The sequence below is a fragment of the Salvelinus namaycush genome, chromosome 34, assembly GCF_016432855.1.
Source record: "Salvelinus namaycush isolate Seneca chromosome 34, SaNama_1.0, whole genome shotgun sequence".
Taxonomy (NCBI): domain Eukaryota; kingdom Metazoa; phylum Chordata; class Actinopteri; order Salmoniformes; family Salmonidae; genus Salvelinus; species Salvelinus namaycush.
Window position 1 is genome coordinate 18574546 of NC_052340.1, and position 20480 is coordinate 18595025.

The 20480-nt window shown below is 41.7% G+C and overlaps 1 protein-coding gene and 1 pseudogene across 1 annotated transcript; both read right to left on the bottom strand.

Moving 5' to 3' along the window:
* Positions 1-1697: 1697 nt before the first annotated feature.
* Positions 1698-13642, bottom strand: LOC120028408 (prolyl 4-hydroxylase subunit alpha-3-like). Its single transcript, XM_038973636.1, has 13 exons — positions 13500-13642; positions 12821-12975; positions 12443-12672; positions 11342-11491; positions 11136-11187; positions 10496-10659; positions 10024-10200; positions 6692-6756; positions 6060-6219; positions 5041-5103; positions 4668-4736; positions 3808-3904; positions 1698-1768 (listed from the first exon to the last, which is right to left on the bottom strand). The coding sequence occupies exons 1-13, from the start codon at positions 13640-13642 to the stop codon at positions 1698-1700; spliced, it is 1596 nt and encodes a 531-aa protein (XP_038829564.1).
* Positions 13643-16112: 2470 nt separating this feature from the next.
* Positions 16113-17046, bottom strand: LOC120028409 (annotated as a pseudogene).
* Between the last annotated feature and the right edge of the window lie 3434 nt (positions 17047-20480).

Sequence of the window (20480 nt, forward strand, 5' to 3'; positions counted from 1 at the left end):
TTATTCTGACATTTCACATTCTTAAAATAAAGTGATGATCCTAACTGACCTAAGACAGGGAATTTTTACTTGGATTAAATGTCAGGAAATGTGAAAAAACTGAGTTTAAATGTATTTGGCTAAGGTGTATGTAAACTTCCGACTTCAACTGTACGTGTCCTGTGCTCACATTTTAGACAGGTCAACTATAAATAGTCTGCGGAATGTACGCATAGTAAATATAATTTTTTGTATGTTTTGTTTTAACTGCTTAGTAATGAGGCAGACACATATTTTTGTTGAAGTTATTTATTTTGAAATCATATAAAGTTTGAGAATTCCATAGAATAGAAATGTTCTTGGTTGGAGAAACGCCAAAGGCATAACCTCCATCCTCCATGCATTTTATCAAACATGGGCCTCCTGTCAATCCACTCCAGGGGGAACAGTCAAGGTCTACTGTTAAGGAATGCAGCTGGGAGAATGTAGCATTCCTTTAGTATACGACCTCTGTGTTTGTATCTGTGTGTGGTGTGTGTGTCTAAAGGGTAGGGGTGGTACGGGGTTGTGCACCGGAGGGAATACTTCCTTACATCCCAGCAGGCAGAGATATTATCCTTGTTGAACCCCTCTCCCTTCAACAGTCCCTGTCACTCAAAAGGCAGCACCCAGCCCAAAGAGAGGGAGCCGACAGTACATTTCACTCCTCACTCCCTCATAGACTAGGTGTGAAAGCTGGTATGCACTCTTTTCAGAGGTGTTTTGACCTACATACAAACACATATTTTTGCTGGCTGGTATGCAGCTAGATACCCAGGATTTGTAGTGAGGTCAGAGACTCTGTACTAAAGCAGATGCATTCATCCAATCATCTGTTTTACAGACCATGACTAATTAATTATGCCTCTGAATGGGAGCTAGAAGACACAACAGGTTTGACTCATATGCACCCCATTAGCTACAAGGAGATGAGCAATAGAGAGCACACCAAATGTCAGCAAGCCGCTCAGTGGGAGAGACGACTACCTCATCTCCTTTGGTTTCCTGAACTGACAGCATGAATGGGAAAAAGTCCCAATAACCTTTTTCCTCAATCACAGCGCTGCTCTTAACTACATTCTTAAGGTGTGAGATGGTTAGAGAAATATAATTCTAACTCAATTCTGATGGTAAAGATCAGCGCTGTGCTAATGAGATCAGTCCGTGTGAAGCGTATCCTGACAGATTCAGTGCATCAGTTTTCAAAAGGCTGCATTATACTTATTTTTACATTTATTTTCAAACAAACTGACAAACAGCCTAGCAGCATTAACTGAAACCAGCCCAGTGTGTGAGTGTAGAGGCCTCTCTCGCTCTCTCTGCTCCAGCAGGGACTGACTGGGGAGTAGGAGCAAGAGGCCACTCTGCCTTTGGGGCTGATTGCCAAATGCCCTCCTCCCCCACCACCACCTCCTCCTTCCCAAAACCAAGTCAGCCCCCTGCCATTCCAGCCCCCTCCAGCAGTGTCTGTGCTCCTCGTTCCCTTGTGCCTGAAGCTCCAATCACAGATGCAGGCTGCTCTTTGGCTGCCTTCCCCTCCCCCAGCCTCAAGCGCTCTCGCATGCCCTCTCTTGCTCCCTCTCTCGTTCCCTCCCTCTCTGCCTGCGTGGCGCGCACGGCTCCATTGTGGAGGCTGGTTCTTGTACTCCAAGTGGTCCCAGCAGCTGCTTTCTCTCTTCTCACTCCTCAGGATTTGGGCTGCAGCGTCTCTGGAACTCCTGGCCGTGCTCATGGATCCATTTGTTAGCCACTGGAACAGGGCATGGACAACAGAGAGTATGTGTTAGTAGTGTATGTCACAGAGTAGTCAAATAAACATAACATATAATATATAGGTGTGTAAAAAAGAGTTGTTAAATATTCACTGACATTAAAATCCCCAAAAAGTGTAGACACACAGTTTTATATAGATCCCTTGTATAGAGCCATCAATTTTTTTACTTAATTTTTTTTATTTAAATTTCACCTTTATTTAACCAGGTAGGCCAGTTGAGAACAAGTTCTCATTTACAACTGCGACCTGGCCAAGATAAAGCAAAGCAGTGCGACAAAAACAACACAGAGTTACACATAAACAAACGTACGGTCATTAACACAATAGAAAAAAATCTGTATACAGTGTGAACAAATGAAGTAAGGAGGTAAGGCAATAAATAGGCCAATAGAATTTAGCAATTTACACTGGAGTGATATATGTGCAGATGAGGATGTGCAAGTGGAAATACTGGTGTGCAAAAGAGCAGAAAAACAAAAACAAATACGGGGATGAGGTAGGTAGTTGGTTGGATGGGCTATTTACTGATGGGCTGTGTACAGCTGCAGCGATCGGTAAGCTGCTCTGACAGCTGACGCTTAAAGTTAGTGAGGGAGATACAAGTTTCCAACTTCAGTGATTTTTGCAATTCGTGCCAGTCATTGGCAGCAGAGAACTGGAAGGAAAGGCAGCCAAAGTAGGTGTTGGCTTTGGGGATGATCAGTGAAATATACCTGCTGGAGCGCGTGCTACGGGTGGGTGTTGCTATGGTGACCAGTGAGCTGAGATAAGGCGGAGCTTTACCTAGCAAAGACTTATAGATGACCTGGAGCCAGTGGGTTTGGCGACTAATATGTAGCGAGGACCAGCCAACGTGAGCATACAGGTCGCAGTGGTGGGTAGTATATGGGGCTTTGGTGACGAAACGGATGCCACTGTGATGGACTGCATCCAATTTGCTGAGTAGAATGTTGGAGGCTATTTTGTAAATGACATCGCCGAAGTCAAGGATCGGTAGGATAGTCAGTTTTACGAGGATATGTTTGGCAGCATGAGTGAAGGAGGCTTTGTCGCGATATAGGAAGCCGATTCTAGATTTAACTTTGGATTGGAGATGCTTAATGTGAGTCTGGAAGGAGAGTTTACAGTCTAGCCAGACACCTAAGTATTTATAGTTGTCCACATATTCTAAGTCAGAACCGTCCAGAGTAGTGATGCTAGTCGGGCGGGCAGGTGCGGGCAGCGAACGGTTGAAGAGCATGCATTTCGTTTTACTAGCATTTAAGAGCAGTTGGAGGCCACGGAAAGAGTGTTGTATGGCGTTGAAGCTCGTTTGGAGGTTTGTTAACACAGAGTCCAAAGAAGGGCCAGATGTATACAGAATGGTGTCGTCTGCGTAGAGGTGGATCAAAGAATCACCAGCAGCAAGAGCGACATCATTGATGTATACAGAGAAGAGAGTCGGCCTGAGAATTGAACGCTGTGGCACCCCCATAGAGACTGCCAGAGGTCCGGACAACAGGCCCTCCGATTTGACACACTGAACTCTATCTGAGAAGTAGTTAGTGAACCAGGCGAGGCAGTCAATAATGGGAAATGGGGCCTTGTTATAATCTTAGTTCAAATACATGAACACACAGTAAAATAAAAAATAAAAAGTATATACTTTCTCGTTTAAGTGTCTCTCAGATGCAGCCACTCACATAATGACTGATTCCCCTCTGCGTTTCCTTTAGCCTTGTCACTGACTGTGGGATCCAGGATGGAGTTAAATGATGTGGAATGGAGGCCCACATGTTTAGCATCCCAGAGCTGTGCTCAGTGCCTGACCTCTTCGCTATATTGTCCCCAACTCTATCTGTATAATGCAGTGCAGATGTGGCCCCAGGCTCCTGCTGTGACTTCAGTATGACAGGCAGGGGCTACTGGAATAGACGTAGGGTCCTTAGCTTTCCACATCTGACACTGCTCACTGTACGTGTGTTTTTCTATAGGAACTATGTGGAGTTCCCGGTTGTCTCATTAAAGCCTCTTACCCCATTTGTCCCCAACAAGGACAGGGCAGCCAGCATGCAGAGTGTCCCCATCTCCTTGACCGTTCCTATGGAGGTTCCACCAGAATAGGGCAGCATTCTGGAACACAAGAGACATTGGAAATGTGTCACTAAAAACATTGGAACAAAACATTTCAAATCGTGTCTGGAATTTGTATGGTCTCCTCCTCTACTTGACAATCCTAAGCCATTGTACCTCAATGAAAATGAAATGTTGTATATATATGTATGTTAAAATCCCACGTGCATAGCTGTGCTCCAAGTACAACATATTTGACATTGATATGAGGGAAAAGGTGCCCAGTGAGAGAGATTTTTTCTAACACTTGAGGATAGGAAGTGAAACCTCAATAAAATCCAGATTGATAGGTTAAAACCTAGTGAGGTCCTGTGTCTTTTCAACAGCAGCTCATTTATTAAACCAAACACCACACCAGGGCCCTGGTCAAAAGTACTACACTATAAAGAGAATTGGGTGCCATTTGGGACACTGCCTATGGCTCCTCTTTACTCATCAGGCCTACTGTCATAAGAACAGTCCTACTCCAAACATCTTAAGAAATGATGTGACCTTTCTGAGGAAAGAATCTCTTATTATTCTTGATGCCATATTAACACATGCACAGAGTGAAGGTTTAGGAGGGTATGTGTTCTGGCTTGAAGCAATTTTGATGGGTAAACAAGAAGGTAAAGCCCATGTCCAAAATAGAATTCTATTACCTATAGAGTGCACTACTTTTGACAAACAGACTGGTAACAAGTAGTGCACTCTGTAGGGAATAGGGTGCCATTTGGGACACAGAACAAGTTTAGCCAGCAGCTGATGTGAGCAGTGCATTTACCTCCACAACAGGAACGCTAAAGTTAGCGTGGATGAAGGCTGTGGACCCACCTGCGTCCACAGAACTGAGCTGTGGAGGATGACAACATTCTCACTGAGTTGTGTCTAGTCTAGCCACTGTGCGCACGTTAAAAGAAAAGCCATCCATGCCGGAATAAGGAGTGTGGAGTTTGTCCAAATCTCACAAGCAGACATTCTTTTTCATACCACCTTAACTTGAAGTTTGACATCTCATTGCAATTTCAATAAGAAAATACTGAATTCTAATTCTGATTGAAGCGATATAGCGTACAGTATCTCCAAAGATGCCTTTAATGTATATCCACAAATGAGACAAGCATGCACATAACAGGATAACAAGATAAAACACGTACGTATATCATGAAGGTTGCCACTCGATTCCCAGTGTTGAGCCTAAAAAGGGGGCTTGATGCTGACTGGTTACATGTAGAAAATAGTACATATAAATATATCATGTCCTTACCATGGCTACGTCTCAAATGGCACCCTATTTCCCTGTACAGAGCACTACTTTCGACCAGAGAACTATGAGCCCTGGTCAAAAGTAGTGTACTAGGGCAGTGGTTTCCAAACAGTGGAGCGAGGGTCCCCCTCCCCAAAATAAGTTGTCATGTCAGTTATTGCAGACCTTAGAGAGCTATTTATATCTTGTCAGAAATGTTCAGATCAACTAGCCCATGTCAGCTGACGTTTTGTAGCTAGGTTTTTTAATCCATAGATTTTGGATTAATGTTCGAGTCACTCAAATATCACACGAATACACATTAGACATGGCAAAATCTATAGAATTGCCAGAAAATTTCCTTTAAAACAGCAAAATTTTCTCTACAGCCATGACAAAATGTGTATAATTACAGAAAATAAGCTTTAAACCTGCAAAATGTTCTCTCTGCCAGCAAGAGGGGTGTGAGCAGTTTGTGGAATGAACAGGGCTTGTGCCCATAGAAATAGACGTGGCGCGCACAGGGGGGGCGCGGGACGTTCCCCAATGCAGGGGGGGTGACAGGTAGCCTAGTGGTTAGAGCGTTGGGTAACCGAAAGGTTGCTAGATCGAATCCCCAAGCTGACAAGGTAAAAGTCTGTCGTTCTGCCCCTGAACAAGGCAGTTAACCCATTGTTCCTAGGCTGTCATTGTAAATAAGAATTTGGTTCTTAACTGACTAGTTAAATTAAAGTAATATGCTGGAAGGGTGAAGAGTGTAAAAGTTTAGGAACCCCTGTACTAGGAAATAGGGTGACGTTTGGGACACAGCCCATCACTCAACACTAACACACAAAATGAGGGTTCACTATTGCATGAAGTGTTAATTAATTTAGTAAATGTAGGGTTTATTCAAGATGTACTGTTCTAAAGATAGAGAAACCCACTCACCGTTGCATGGTCAAAATGAGGTTCATAGTGTCCTCCAATCCCATAGTTCACCACTTGGAGGTACTCTGCATATGGAGGCTGCACATTGAGACTTGTGAGCAAGGTGATTCTCTGGTCCAGCCTCCCAATGATAGGGTGGGCTGTGTCCTTTAGCCATGCACTGAAAAACAAAACACAAACTCTCATAATACAGATAATGTTACTGTCTTGGTTTGAGCTCGACCTGATGTTATGTACACTCTGTCTTCTGACAGGTGGCGTCATTCCTACTTGATGTGCAGTCCTCAACCGATCAATGCAGATTGACTCGTCGTGCTACCTGATGTAAAACAATAATGTACACTTCACCTTCCACTGATACTGTAGGTTCCAGAGGTGTTCAGCTACTTTCCATTCAAAGGTTAAAGTTTATCCCACAGTAAACTATCATACATTACATGTTATAACTAATAAGCCTGAAAATCACATGTGCACCATAAAATTAGCCCAAGCATTTCATAGTGTTATACAGTATATTCACTGGTTGCTGTGAGGGTGCATTGTTCTGCTGGTGCTTTTATTACTGCTTTCAGTGTTATGAAAAGGAACTGTAAACTATATATTTAATAGTGACATGTTTCTGATAGTAATACCTCTTGCTGATGCGATACTCTGCAGTAGCCTGTTCCTCTCCAGATGCCACCACAGATCTCCTTAACTTATGGCACAAAAAGAAAGAAAACTTTCAATACTCAATCATTTTATACAGCAGTAACTTTGACTGCCATTTCTATCTACACCCTCTCTAAATACTTTGAACTAGACAGCTAATAGTAAACCCTTGGAGCGAAGCATGAACACCTGAATACCAATGCTCAGGCAATGATGTATGTGTCTATGTGCTCAGGGCAAGGAGTACTGCATGTGCTCCAGGCTCCAAATGACTAATACTCCAGCTGCAAGTCCCAAATGGCACCCTATTCCCTATATAGTGTGCTACTTTTGTAGTGCACTATATAGGGAATAGGGTGCCATTTGAGACACAGGCCAGGCCTGGTTTTAATCAACCCACCAGAGCGCCATGAAATGTTGACATAATGAGTGGAGGGATTTTAATTTGAAGAAGGGGTGGAAAACCTGTTGAACAATGCCAAAACATCCCAAAATCTAGGAGATAATTTGGGTTACAGAATGTCGCCAGAAAAACTGAGTCAGCCAATGGACGCTAGTGGGAGGAGTTGTAGGAGGACAGTCTCATTGTAATGGCTGAAATTGAATAAACGGAGCGAAGTCAAACGTTGTTTCCATATGTTTGTGTTTGATACCGTTCCATTAATTCCATTCCAGTCATTAAAATTAGCCCATCAGTACAACGCAGACTCAGAAGTTGTCACGGCCGTCGTAAGGAGGAGACAAAGGCGCAACGTGGTAAGCGTACATTCTTCTTTATTAAAAGAACGAACACTGAACAAACGAACAAAATAACAAAACGAACCGTGAAGCTAATATGGATAGTGCAGACAGGCAACTAAACATACATCAAGAATCCACAAAACCAAAAGGGAAAATGGCAACCTAAATATGATCCCCAATCAGAGACAACGGTAAACAGCTGCCTATGATTGGGAAACAATTCAGGCAACCATAGACATACATATACCTAGACTACCAAAACCCCTAGACATACAAAAAAACCTAGACAATACAAAACTAGCATACCCACCCTTGTCACACACTGACCTAACCAAAATAATAAAGAAAACAGAGATAATTAAGGTCAGGGCGTGACAGAAGTTATTCTTTCAAACCAGCTTGATGGACAAATTTCAGCTCTTTTTGGCATGCATTATCAGATTTTATACAACGGGTGGGTCTAATCCTGAATACTGATTAGTTAAAAGCGCATTCCAGCTGGTGTCTATATTCCACAAATTGCCACCGGCTAAATCTATGACGTTTAAATGCCCATTTACTCTGTTCCATCTGACTGCGCAATCCACTGTCTCATCAGCCCAGCCAAGCAATTTATAATCTTGATCTCCACTACAAAAAGAATCTAGACATTATCTCACATTTCTTTTAGACTAATATTTAGTTTTCAACAGCGGAGATTTGTATAAACCTCACTGTCATTGTTTCAATATTCAAATTCGATCTCCAACTGTCCCACAGTAATGTAATGAACGTGTAGGGGTCGGGAGTCGAGACGAGAGAGAGAGAGGCAGGCAGCGTTTCTCAGCCAGTCGAAATCATGAATCAGCTGGCATCGTTTTTATAGATGAATACAAAGAAGTATCAATTGAAAAAGGTCAAACGAAACGAAGTGCAACTAGTTTGCAGTCTTTCCAGCTTCAGTTTGAAGTGATTGTGTTAGCTATGTTGTTGGCTAGCTCTTCTAAACAACAGTGTCCTAACGAGAGAGCACATTTTCTATGCCAGGCAAAATCGTGGCTCATTAGCTCATTGTTATGGATGTATCCAAATAAATGTCACTAGAAAACAGCTTAAACAAATGCAGCTACTGTTGTTATTCTGTATGGCAATTGAACACTTAGAACGAACGACTGGGTCGCGTCCATAGATACAGAACAAAAAGAACGAACGAAAGGGTTGCGTCTCTAGCAACCCTAGATTTGTGTCGGGACTATATCTTGTGGAAGGATGAAATCGTACGAATAAATTCATCAAAATAACGTTTTTTAATGAAAATATGTCAATCATTATTTGAATATGCTGGTAACCAGTTGAATAAAAGTGATTATGTCCTCAAAGCCGGTGTTTGTTGGATATATTGGCACTGTTTGCCGGCTTGTTCTCGGGCCTAACACCGGTGCCAATATATCCAACAAACACCGGCTTCTCAGGCATTATCACTTATTTGTTAATATTTGTAAATATTGCAACCAGGTCACAGAACAGAGACTGAGCCTTTCTAAAGCCCTTGATAGATGAAGTATTTGAGATCACAAACATGCAAGAATAGAAAGATTACTATATGATGAAAATCCTATCATAGCCTGCCAATGTAATCTAAGCTGTAACTATTACTTGGGTGAAAAACTAGCACCTCAGTGGTAGTCTAAGCAGCCAGACCCCAGGGGAAAAAAGCAGATTGGAAATTTCCTAAAATAACCGTTATCCCAGCAGAGCCAAAACGAACAGTGTTCTGTGTGTAGAGTCACTCTTCTACACGATCTTTACTGGAATCATAAAATAGGTGTCACGTTCCTGACCTGTTTTCTCTTGTTTTGTATTTATTTAGTATGGTCAGGGCGTGAGTTGGGTGGGTTGTCTATGTGTTGTTTTCTATGTTGGGGTTTTGTGTGTTCGGCCTGGTATGATTCTCAATCAGAGGCAGCTGTCAATCGTTGTCCCTGATTGAGAATCATACTTAGGCAGCCGGGGTTTCACGTGTGTTTTGTGGGTGTTTGTTACTTGTTAGTGTTTCGCCACACGGGACGGTAACGGTAGTTTCATTTTGGTTATTTTGTATCGCATATTTGTTTTCGTGTATATTAAATCACTATGGAAACTAACCACTCTGCGTATTGGTCCGATCCTTCTCGCCTCTCCTCGTCCGATGAGGAGGACGATATAGACTATCGTTACAATAGGCCGTTGACATGGTAACGCATTTAATAATGCTTCATATGCGCAAAAACTAATCATGACACAGGACGGTCTCTTCTATCAGTTATGTTATTTAAAAGACACTCATCATTTTGAATGGACTTGGAAAGTGAATGTGGTAATCAGAATCAATGTTATGACAATGGAATCTGGGGCCATATGCATCAAGCGTCACAGAGTTGGATGGCTGAGTTAGGATCCATTTAGCCTTTATTAAGATCATAATGAATAAGACGAGACAGGGAGGACTGGATCCTAGATCAACACTTCTTATCCGAGATGCTTGATACATACTGCCCTGATAGGCCTTTTCTGAGTAAAAGGTGCGACACCATGACAGTAGATAGACACTCACCCCTGTCTGGGCGAGGTCCCTGATGCGCTCTGCCTCTGAGTCAGTGATGAAGCTGTGGTAGAGGACCACATACGGCTGCAGGCACAGCAACTCCCGTCTGATTGGCTGCAGTAGTAGCCCAGGACTGTCATTGTTGAAATAGTCACAGAACAGCCGGGGGTTTTCATAACGCATTGGCTGTGAGGAGAGAAGGGCATCTGAAGTCATTACTGGATCCGAAACATGGGAAGAAAGCAGCAGTATTTTATTTTCATCCTCAGAACTTAAAAAATATTTTCGTTCTCTATGAGCTCCAGAATGTAGCCAAGTCTTAGTTTTCCACATATGGTGGCTCATGTGGTGTCGTACATGTAAAAGGACAGTATGATTTCAGTTGCTGTTTGGAGCATTTCTAAAAGCAAATGTATCGCTCAATTGCTACCGCATATAGCCGGCTGGGTGGAGGAGATTACAATATCATAGATGAGTATACCGGAGTGCCCTGTGTCCGACACAGTCTCTCGTAGGTGTTCCTTGTCCGTAGATAGGTGGTGTTGGGCCTCTTCAACCCAGTGTCAGCGCTCAGTGATGGTGGATTGTCAACAAGCAGTCGCTCATACTTCTCTACATTCTTCAAAACTCTCCTGTTCATGGGATCTTCAGGAAGGGAATCATGTAATTACCATCAATATGATACCATGAGTTTGGAGAAACAAATCACAACGTCCAGTTGGTAAAATAGAAACAAGCAGCAGTACAGATGTTTTCCTGGTCAATGTATGTAGTATTATTAAAAGGAGGCCTGAATTGTAAGGTCCAGGTCCACGTCTGCATTATGCACAGTAAGTATATAGTACTTCAGGGTTCAGCTACCGTATGGGGAAATAGGCTGATATACAAAGCAGATGGTGACCATGATATATGTAGTGGGATGTTTTTTTATGGATTGGGGCAGTCCCACTCCTTTTTCAGAATGTTATTTTTATTGGACAGGATAAAGAGAAAGGAAGTGGGTCGGAGTAAAACCCATGCTCGCAACGGAACATACTATGTGCGATCCAGAGGCAGCAGTTTAGACCGCTGGACCACCCCAGGCCACTCTATAGTGGGATGCTTTAACTAGACAGGCTTACCATGGTTCAACAACTCCTGAGAGAGACTCAGTGCATAGGAGATGTTTCCTGTCTGAAGCAAAACAAAAAAAGTAAAATTTGGTCAACAAAATGCTGAAAGAATCACATCTGTCCACAAATACTATTTTCAACCAGTAGGTCTATTTTATAAAGAATCACATTCAAAATCAAAATAACTTGTATTTCTATGTGCAAAATAGACACACCTTGAAGTGAGAGAAGGCCAGGTGATCCAGAGCATCTTCCAGAGTTCCCTCATTCTCTGGGCTCCATTCCCCCCCTGCCCTTCGGAAAAGACGCACTGACTCCTCCAGCCACTGCACTGAGTGGTAGTAGTCCTCCAACTCATAGGCAACCTACAATACAACAACAGAATGTTAGCATTAGAAAACAACAGAAAGCTTTTATAATGACAAATTGAGACACATTCATTTCCTGAACAGTCATACACCATACTCAAAATATATGTTGGAAGGAAAGAGTAAACACCTTTTCAGCATTGTAAATATCATTCTCTCACATCTAGAGCTGTAGAGAAAAGAGAGCGACGTAAAGTAAATGTAGTACTATGATTGTTGATGGTGGCTGAGGCTTTGTACGGGCCCTGGAAACGTGACAAATATAGCTAACCCTTAGATAACCCTGCTGGTTTTAACAACTAGGTTTTAGCCACCACAAAAGTGCAGTTGACGAACTATTACTGCATGCAACATGCCAAACGGAGCATCTGTTTACACATGGTCACAGTCAGATAATCCTGGTGTTAGCACAAGTGAAGGCAAAGGCCCTTACTCCACATTCTTAGACTTCCCTAAACAGATATGATGTATTTTCCATACTGTCTCTCCCACACAGTGCCACTGTACATAAACAGTAGGATCCATTGAGGAGTGACTCATCAGGAGGAAGACTTTGTCCGTCTTCCAAATGTCTCCAAATGTCACCCTATTCCCTTTATTGTGCACTACTTTTGACCAGGACCCAAAAGACACTGTACATTACACACTCAACACAACACATACATTGCACATTACCCTTATCATACACACTTCTCATAAAGCCACATACTGTAAGTAATACATATTGTACATTCCCTTAGTCAGTGGCGTACTATTGACGTTCAGGTATGATGGACATGGGAATGAAGAAGTGCTTATGCCTGTTCAGCTTACGTGTGGGATTTGTGTAACCATTGGCTGGAGGGAGCTTTCATCATTGTTAGATCTATACGAGACAGTGTGCAAGAGGAGAAGGGTGGAGAATCAAGTGCAGCCAATGATTAAATGGGTGAGTTATTGGTGGCTTACCTTCCCAACCAGGAAGCAGTCATCCCCAGAAAGAAGAACATATATTGTGGGACTGTAGATGTCAATGGGGTTGCCGTTAGTGATCCTCTGGAAGTGACCTCTCACAAGTCCCCCCACTTGAAGGGCATACACATCCTGCAGTCTCATCAACCCATTGGCCGCCCCCTGAAGGTCCTCCAGTTTTGGCAAGCTTCCCTCCTCCTCCACCTCCTCGTAACCGGACCTGAAGGCTGAAACACAACACGGGGGGAGCGAGTGGGGGTGGGGTGACGACAGAACACAAAAAGTGGTGATGGACCTTTGTCAAACTTATGTCCCAGGTTATGTCAGTTGTAAGGACCAGATTTGTTTTTAAAGAGAGTCATAAAGGGAAACAACCTTGGGTGTTCTCTTGTGCTTCATCACTGTAGATCAGATTAATCCACTCGGACTGCAAGCGCTTGATAAGAGTAAACGCCACCAAGGGGTTTGCCATAGCAGCTGATGGTCCATTGTACACCTCACTGTGCAATTCTGACACCTTTGCATAAAACCTGCAGAAAGAGTCTATAAGTGCTAAAGGTTTAGAGAGAATATCACCCTATGGTGATACCATGGTAGATGAACAGGGGGGAGACAACCATGCAATGATATATGCATGAGGTTTTACATTGAAATCAAACTGCCCCTAAATCAGTATAGAACGCATCTTGAGTTTTGATAGGTTTTAGAAGGAACTTAACATTAGTAATTAGTCATTATAATGTTAAGTTCCTTCTAAAGTTACCTAAAGGATGGAGGTGATTCATCAATGGCATATGTTCTGAAGGAATACAAAGGCCTAAGTATGAAGATAATCGTAGCCTATCGTGAAATTATATGGAACAACATACAATAAAGAACACATAGCCCAAACATATAGCTTACTAATTTTTAGACACAATTATTTAGCAATATTTGTTCTCTCTCTTTCTAAAACCACACACTCTAAACCTTAATAATTAAGCCTACAACATAAATGAGTGATAAGCTATCAAGCACACGTGCATCATGACAACGTTCCCTGTCTGTTACTCACCTTTTGATGTCTTCAAGTCTCTCCGATTCGTGTTCAATATAAGTTTCTAAATGATCAATAAGTTGTCTTTCAACAATGATGGCTTGTTTGACGTTCAATAATGACGTATACATCTCACCAAAAGATAATGGTATCAAAATCATATTGATTATAACACAGACTGAGTAAATGGATTTGAAATAATTTTGCATTTTGCGCGCGTATGATGCCCTCGATGACGTTTAAAAAGTTGCCTAGGCTTGCGATAGATTTTTTGTCAACTTTAATCTCTATCAATGGGTCTTGCTTTAAATGTGTTAAATGTAGCGCAGTTTCTTGTTTGAAACCACTCAAACCTGCCCTACGGGAAAGCTTAGCTCGGTCCTGCGGTTCTGTGTGATTCTCCGCACTGTTCTTTCTCAACAATGCGTGCTGCTCACACCTGAGAGATCAGCTTTCACCACTTCACATCATCTGTCATCAAGAGGAATGGTTCAACAATAACAATCTCATATATTAAGTTGCATGATTAATGAACAATCGTATTACATTAGGTATTTTAGGATTTGGATTTGCTCAAAACGTATTGCAACAGTTTCCCTTTGGAATTGTCATGCGTAAATGTGCCCAGTCCCTGCATTCTACTCAACATATATTAGTCTAATTAAATGATTTTATAACAACTCTGAATATCAAATAATCTAACCCTTACTGCTTTAGATATCAGTGTTCTTATTTCGCCAAAGAAACTGACCGTCTTCCTATGGGCACACATTCAACCAGTGCGCAGTGGTGTAAAGTACTTATGTAAAAGTACTATAACGTACTATTTAAGTAGTTTTTTTGTGTATCTGTACTTTACTATTTAGATTTTTGGCAAATTATACTTCTCTACATTCCTAAAGAAAATAATGTACTTTTTACTCCATACATTTTCCCTGACACCCAAAAGTACTCGTTACATTTTGACAGGAAAATGGTCCAATTCACACACTTATCAAGAGAACATCCCTGGTCATCCCTACTGCCTCTGATCTGGCTGACTCACTAAAAACAAATGCTTTGTTTGTAAATGATGTCTGAGTGTTGTAGTGTGCCCCTGGCCATCTCTCAATAAAAAAAATGTTTTAGTTGTGCCTTCTGGTTTGCTTAATTTAAGGAATTTGAAATGATTTATACTTTTACTTTTGATACTTAAGTACATTTGAGCAATTCCATTTACTTTTGATAGTTAAGTATATTTAAAACCATGTACTTTTAGACTTTTACTCAAAAGGTAGTTTACTGGGTAACTTTACTTTTTATTTTATTTATTTTTTATTTTTTATTACAAAAAACACAAGGAAGGGATAACATTAAAGTATTAGAACATGAAGGACAAACAATACAGCATCAAGACACGATCAAACACGTATCAGTCTTTCCGCAACAGAGCCATCCTTATGTGTGAGGGTGCGTGTGCATGATAGTGATATAAAATATATGTCATAGTTTCCTTTTTCATGATCACAATCTTGTGACAACCGAACCCTCCAAGATCCCCCCACAGTTCCCCAATAGCTGTCCCTCAACCATTCGAGACCCCTCCCACAGTCCCCCCCGGATTGTAATTGTAAAAAATACAATTAATTCCATTCCCCACCCCCAAGAACCCCCCCAATGCACCAACAACCAAGAGAAGAACTAAAGAGAAAAAAGGAAAATACAGAAGAAAACAGCAAACAACAATGCAAAAAAAATTAAACAAAATAATAAATTTAAAACAAAGGACATCAAGGACAACTGAAATCATAACAGCAATGCCAACTGTATATGTTTGTGTGCATGTCTGGCACTATTACATGTATGTGTGTGTTCTTGTATGTGTTTATTTGAATGAGAGTGTGTGTATATGCATGTGTACAAACACCTGCACGGCATCAGCCTCAGGCAAACAGGCATTAGTTGTAAAAACACTGCCACTTAGTGTCATTCAAATATACTTTTATTATGTTTTATTTTGACTATTTTTCCCCCTTTATCTTTTGACCCTCATTATCTCTCTCACACAGCAACTCCACTCCCACTTGTCTCAATTCCACATACCAACACTCAGCTTCCCTCAGCCCATCCAATCTATCTCTGCTGGCCACCCACTTCATGTTTCTATGCAACACATATCTTTCAACTATGCTATGATGTTTAACGTACATTTTCAATCTATTTAATCGAATAGAATCTACAGTAACTTTACTTTTACTTCAGTCATTTTCTATTAAGGTATCTTTACTTTTACTCAAGTATGACAATTTAGTACTTTCTCCACCACTGCTAGTGCGGTGAACCAAGATGCACCTCTTGATAAATTTGGAATTACAGTGACACCTAGCGTACGAGTTTACGGTTTCTGAAAGTCTTTTCAAATTGTGAAGAAATCTTCTCTATTCCAAAGCAAGCCTCTCTGTTTCAAGAAAAATGTACAGTTTTGTTAGATAGCAACCAACAAATATAAGTGTTAAAAGACAACAGCTTTATAATGACATTATGGCTGTCATCCAGCCAGGGTTTTACTCTTTTTAACATAAAACAGGCTACTAGTCTGTACAGATTCAAATAAAAACATTGATTTAACCAGTGGTTCCACTTCGGGACCAGTTATTTTGACCCTGGGCTTGGTGGCCGGGCCTCTGGGACTGATCCTGTGTTTGTGTGAGCAGCACAGGACAGGCTCTCATCTCTCAGGCTGTAGATAATTGGGCTGAGGAAGCGGGGCAGCAAAATGAAGCAGAAGTACTTGAAGGTGATGTGCTCGACCAGCCAACCAGCGTGCATACTGATGAGGCTCTCTGTGACCGGGTGGGTGAAGGCGATCATGCACAGAAGCAGCTGAAAGCCGTGGAGCAGCACTGTATGCATGGCCTTGGTCACCGACGCCCGGTCCTGACTCATCTTCCTGGTCTCCAGCAGGATCCTCATGTAGGTGAACATGATGATGGCCAATACCACCGTGAAGAACAGCCCATTCAGGGACATCTTAAACAGTGTCTGGATTGGGGACGAGTTGAGGACCATGGTTCTGCAGAGCACCAGGGTGGAGAGGACGATCACGCCAGGCTGAGGCTCTCCCAGAAAGAAGTCCACAATGGGCAGGATGCAGCTGACCAGCCACAGGATGATGATCCAGATACGGTCAGCGTGCCAGGCGGCTGAGCACTGCAGAGGATAGAAGATGGCCACGTAGCGCTCCAGGGACATAGCTGCCAGGATCAGAGGGGTGTTGTGGACGGTGGCAGTGGAGAAGAAGTGTAGAGGGGCACAGTAGACGATAGCGTACTTCACGTTGCCAACAATGAAGAGGAAGAGGAGGACAGAGGATAGGAGCTGCAGAGTGTCATTGATCAGCATGTAGGCAAACAGGATGTATCGGGAGTTGTCCAGGAACTGTCTGTGGGAGGCAAATGTGTGCAGCATGACCACGATGCAGTTGAGAAAGATGCAGAAGAAAGGGATCACCACACACACCTTGATTATCAGACAGGCTCTTATGTGAGTTGATGGCATTGCCTGGAAGGTCGGTCAGATTCTGCATTTTTCAGTGTGGCCTGCTTGAGGAATGGTCTATGTCTGCAAATCTGAAATGTTGAGGAAAACAACGCCTTGATATGCACACAGAACAACAATTCATGACAATATACTGGATCCCAAAGATCAATAAGAAGTCATGAACTAACCTCAACTTGTCCTCTGATGGAGAACGTAAATGTAACGCACGTCGTCGGGAGAAGGAGAAGAGGATCAAGGTGCAGCGTGGTAATTGTTCATATTATTTAATAAAATACGCAACACTTGACAAAACAACAAACACGACAAACAAACAGTCCTGAAAGGTGAAACAAACACTAAACAGGAAACAAACACCCACAAACACAGGTGGGAACAGGCTACCTAAGTATGATTCTCAATCAGAGACAGCGATAGACAGCTGCCTCTGATTGAGAACCATACCAGGCCAAACACACAGAAATACAAAACAAGGACAACATAGAACACCAGACATATACTGTAATGCCCACCCAAACTCACACCCTGACCAACCAAAATAGAGACATAAAAAGGATCTCTACGGTCAGGGCGTGACAGTAAAGGTTTGGGAGGGATGGGTTGTGGATTTTTATACATTCTTCAGCATAGCACCACCATGATGCTAAATAGAGGCATTTCCTTTTTCCAAATATCTCAAGGGATAAATTAATATCATGCCATTGTCATAATGCATCATGTTCATAATTATTGCTTATTCCTCAACAGAGAAAAGTCTAGTGCTTAACTTTTACTTAGGGAACTCATTAGAAGTAATAATAACATAGTATAGTCATTAAATTGACCCTTTGAGCAATTATGTGGCCCATGCAAGAAGCAAGCACCTTGCTCCAACCAACTGAGCTAACAGAGCCATCTTTACTCAGTTTAAGTAATTTGTGCAAAATCATATACATTGTTTTCAGAAAGTATTTACACCTGTTGACTTTTTTGACATTTTGTTGTGTTATAACCTGAATTAAACATTTATTCAATTTAGATTTTGTGTCACTGGCTTACACACAATACCACATCATGTCAAAGTGTAATTCTGATTTTCAATTTTTTTTCAATTGAATAGAGAATTGAAAGCTGAAATGTCTTGAGTCAATAACTATTCAACTCCTTTGTTATGGCAAACCTAAATAAGTTCAGGAGTAAAAATGTACTTAACAAGTCACATAATACGTTTCATGGACTCACTCAGTATGCAATAATAGTGTAACATGTTTTTTTAATGACTTCCTCTTTTCTTTGCCCTACACATACAATTATCTGTAAGGTCCCTCAGTCGAGCAGGGAACACAGATTTAACCACAAAGACCAGGGCGGTTTTCCAATGCCTTGCAAAAGGCACCATTGTTAGATGGGTGAAAATAATAATTAAAATCAGACATTGAATATCCCTTTGAGCATGGTGAAGTTATTAATTACACTTGGATGGTGTATCAATACACTCAGCCTGTACAGAATAAAAATATTCCAAAACATGCATCCTGTTTGCAATAAGGCACTAAGTAAAACTGCCCAAAAAATTGCTAAGAAAAAAACGTTATGTCCTGAACAGTGATGATCCGCCATTCAGGACAGGTGGGGCAGAGCAAATAAAAAAATGTTTTGCATGTTATTTTGACATTAATACCTGTCACATATCAGTTTGCAAACAATGTAATAAAATATATTTTTAATAATTGAGTTAATAAAGCCTCCATACAAACATGGTCTCTTTTTTGCTTTCTTGAGTAAGGCAGCTCCAAAATGCAGGTGTTTCAGCCTAGCTCAGTGCTTTCTGTGGTGGTGGTGGGACAAAATACGAAGCGTAGGGGTTGGTAAGGTTCTCTAGTTGCGCCGTGATTGGCTCAGTGTTCTGTCACTCATGGGGACACTACATCACTGGCAAATTTAAGGGTAGAGCTCAAAATTCAAGCCCCTTGGGTGCTGCCATTGAGTTACATTAGAAGTGCCATTCCAAAAAGACTCAAGGTCATTGCCCACAGATAACATGACGTCAAATCACGTTACATGTAGAGTAGCTTTGACTGGACTGATCATGTCAACATCATACTTTCAAAATCTTAGCTAGCAGTCATCATTATTAATCAAGTCGACAATCTACTAGCAAATCCTTTTAAATCCTTGTCAAATGAAGAGAAATAATGAAGAGAAATTATAGATAAAACTCGGAACTGGGAAATCTGTCTTCAGTGAGTTCAAGACAAATGGGAACTTGGGAAAAAACTAGCTCCGACTGGGAAAAAAACATTTTGAACGGTCATCCAACTCAGAATTGTAAATCGGGAACTCGGGCCTCCTACAGCTACGACCTTAAGATCACTGACGTCATCATGATTCGACCTTGTTTTTTTCCGAGTTCCCAATTGTCTTGAAAGCACCATAAATCCAGAGAATGCCAGACTTTGATGACAAAGTTTGATGACAAAATGTGCCCACTGTCACGATCGTCGAAATAACATTCTGACCAAGGTGCAGCGTGATATGGGGTCCACATCTTTTTATTTGTGAAACGCACAAAACAAGAAAAAGGCAAACTATACGTGACGCTATGGAGTGCTCACAGGCAACTACACATAAACAAGATCCCACAAAACACAGTGGGGAAATGGCTGCCTAAGTATGATCCCCAATCAGAGACAACGATAAACAGCTGCTTCTGATTGGGAACCATACCAGGCCAACATAGAAATAAAACAACCTAGATTACCCACCCTAGTCACACCCCGACCTAACCAACATAGAGAATAAAAAGTCTCTCTATGGTCAGGGCGTGACACCCACGAAGGACCGCCGCGCCACCTTCCTGTTCAAGTGAGCACAGTACAGCACAACAAGGTGAGTCCAAAAATGTATTGTATGCTGCTGCATAAATTATGTAATATGCCAGGGAAATATGTACTGTATACTGTTGCTAAGAAAGTAATACTAAGTGTATGTTGTGTAGTAAGCTGTTAGTAGCCCATGTGCCTCACCCTAATAATTTGGTCTATTTTCCCCACTTAATTTCGGCTACTGTTCTGACTTGGTGGTGTACATGTAGCCTATAGCCTGTTTTAGAGAAATGTAATCATCAAACATTGTAAGAGCTTTCATTGTCTGTTTATATGGCCCCTTTATTTATCATACAGTTCTGACTTGGTGTACAGGAAGAACAATGAAAGAACAGCCCATGTTCTGAATTCTGTCGCTGTACATTTCAAAAGTGTTGAACAAATAATTATATTGACTACGTCTGTCCTAGCTCGTTCATTAATGTCTTATTCGAAATTACGGATTGCCTCTTATCCGCTTGTCGCCCCCTTATGCCATAGTTTGTACATCTCAACTGTCAGTAGAAACCACATTTGCTGAAGCAAGTCATCCATATCAGCTATGGTTTTTTAAAAGGCAGTAAATGAATGAATGTTTCACAGCCAGACAAGGCTCTGC

Coding starts and splice junctions, on each gene's coding strand:
- LOC120028408 (XM_038973636.1), bottom strand. CDS start 13,642: ATGATTTTGATACCATTATCTTTTGGTGAGATGTATACGTCATTATTG. Junction 4,737..5,040: donor TGGCAACCTTCATGATATAC/GTACGTGTTTTA, acceptor CATCCTCCACAG/CTCAGTTCTGTGGACGCAGG. Junction 1,769..3,807: donor CCTTGTTGGGGACAAATGGG/GTAAGAGGCTTT, acceptor GCCCTGTTCCAG/TGGCTAACAAATGGATCCAT.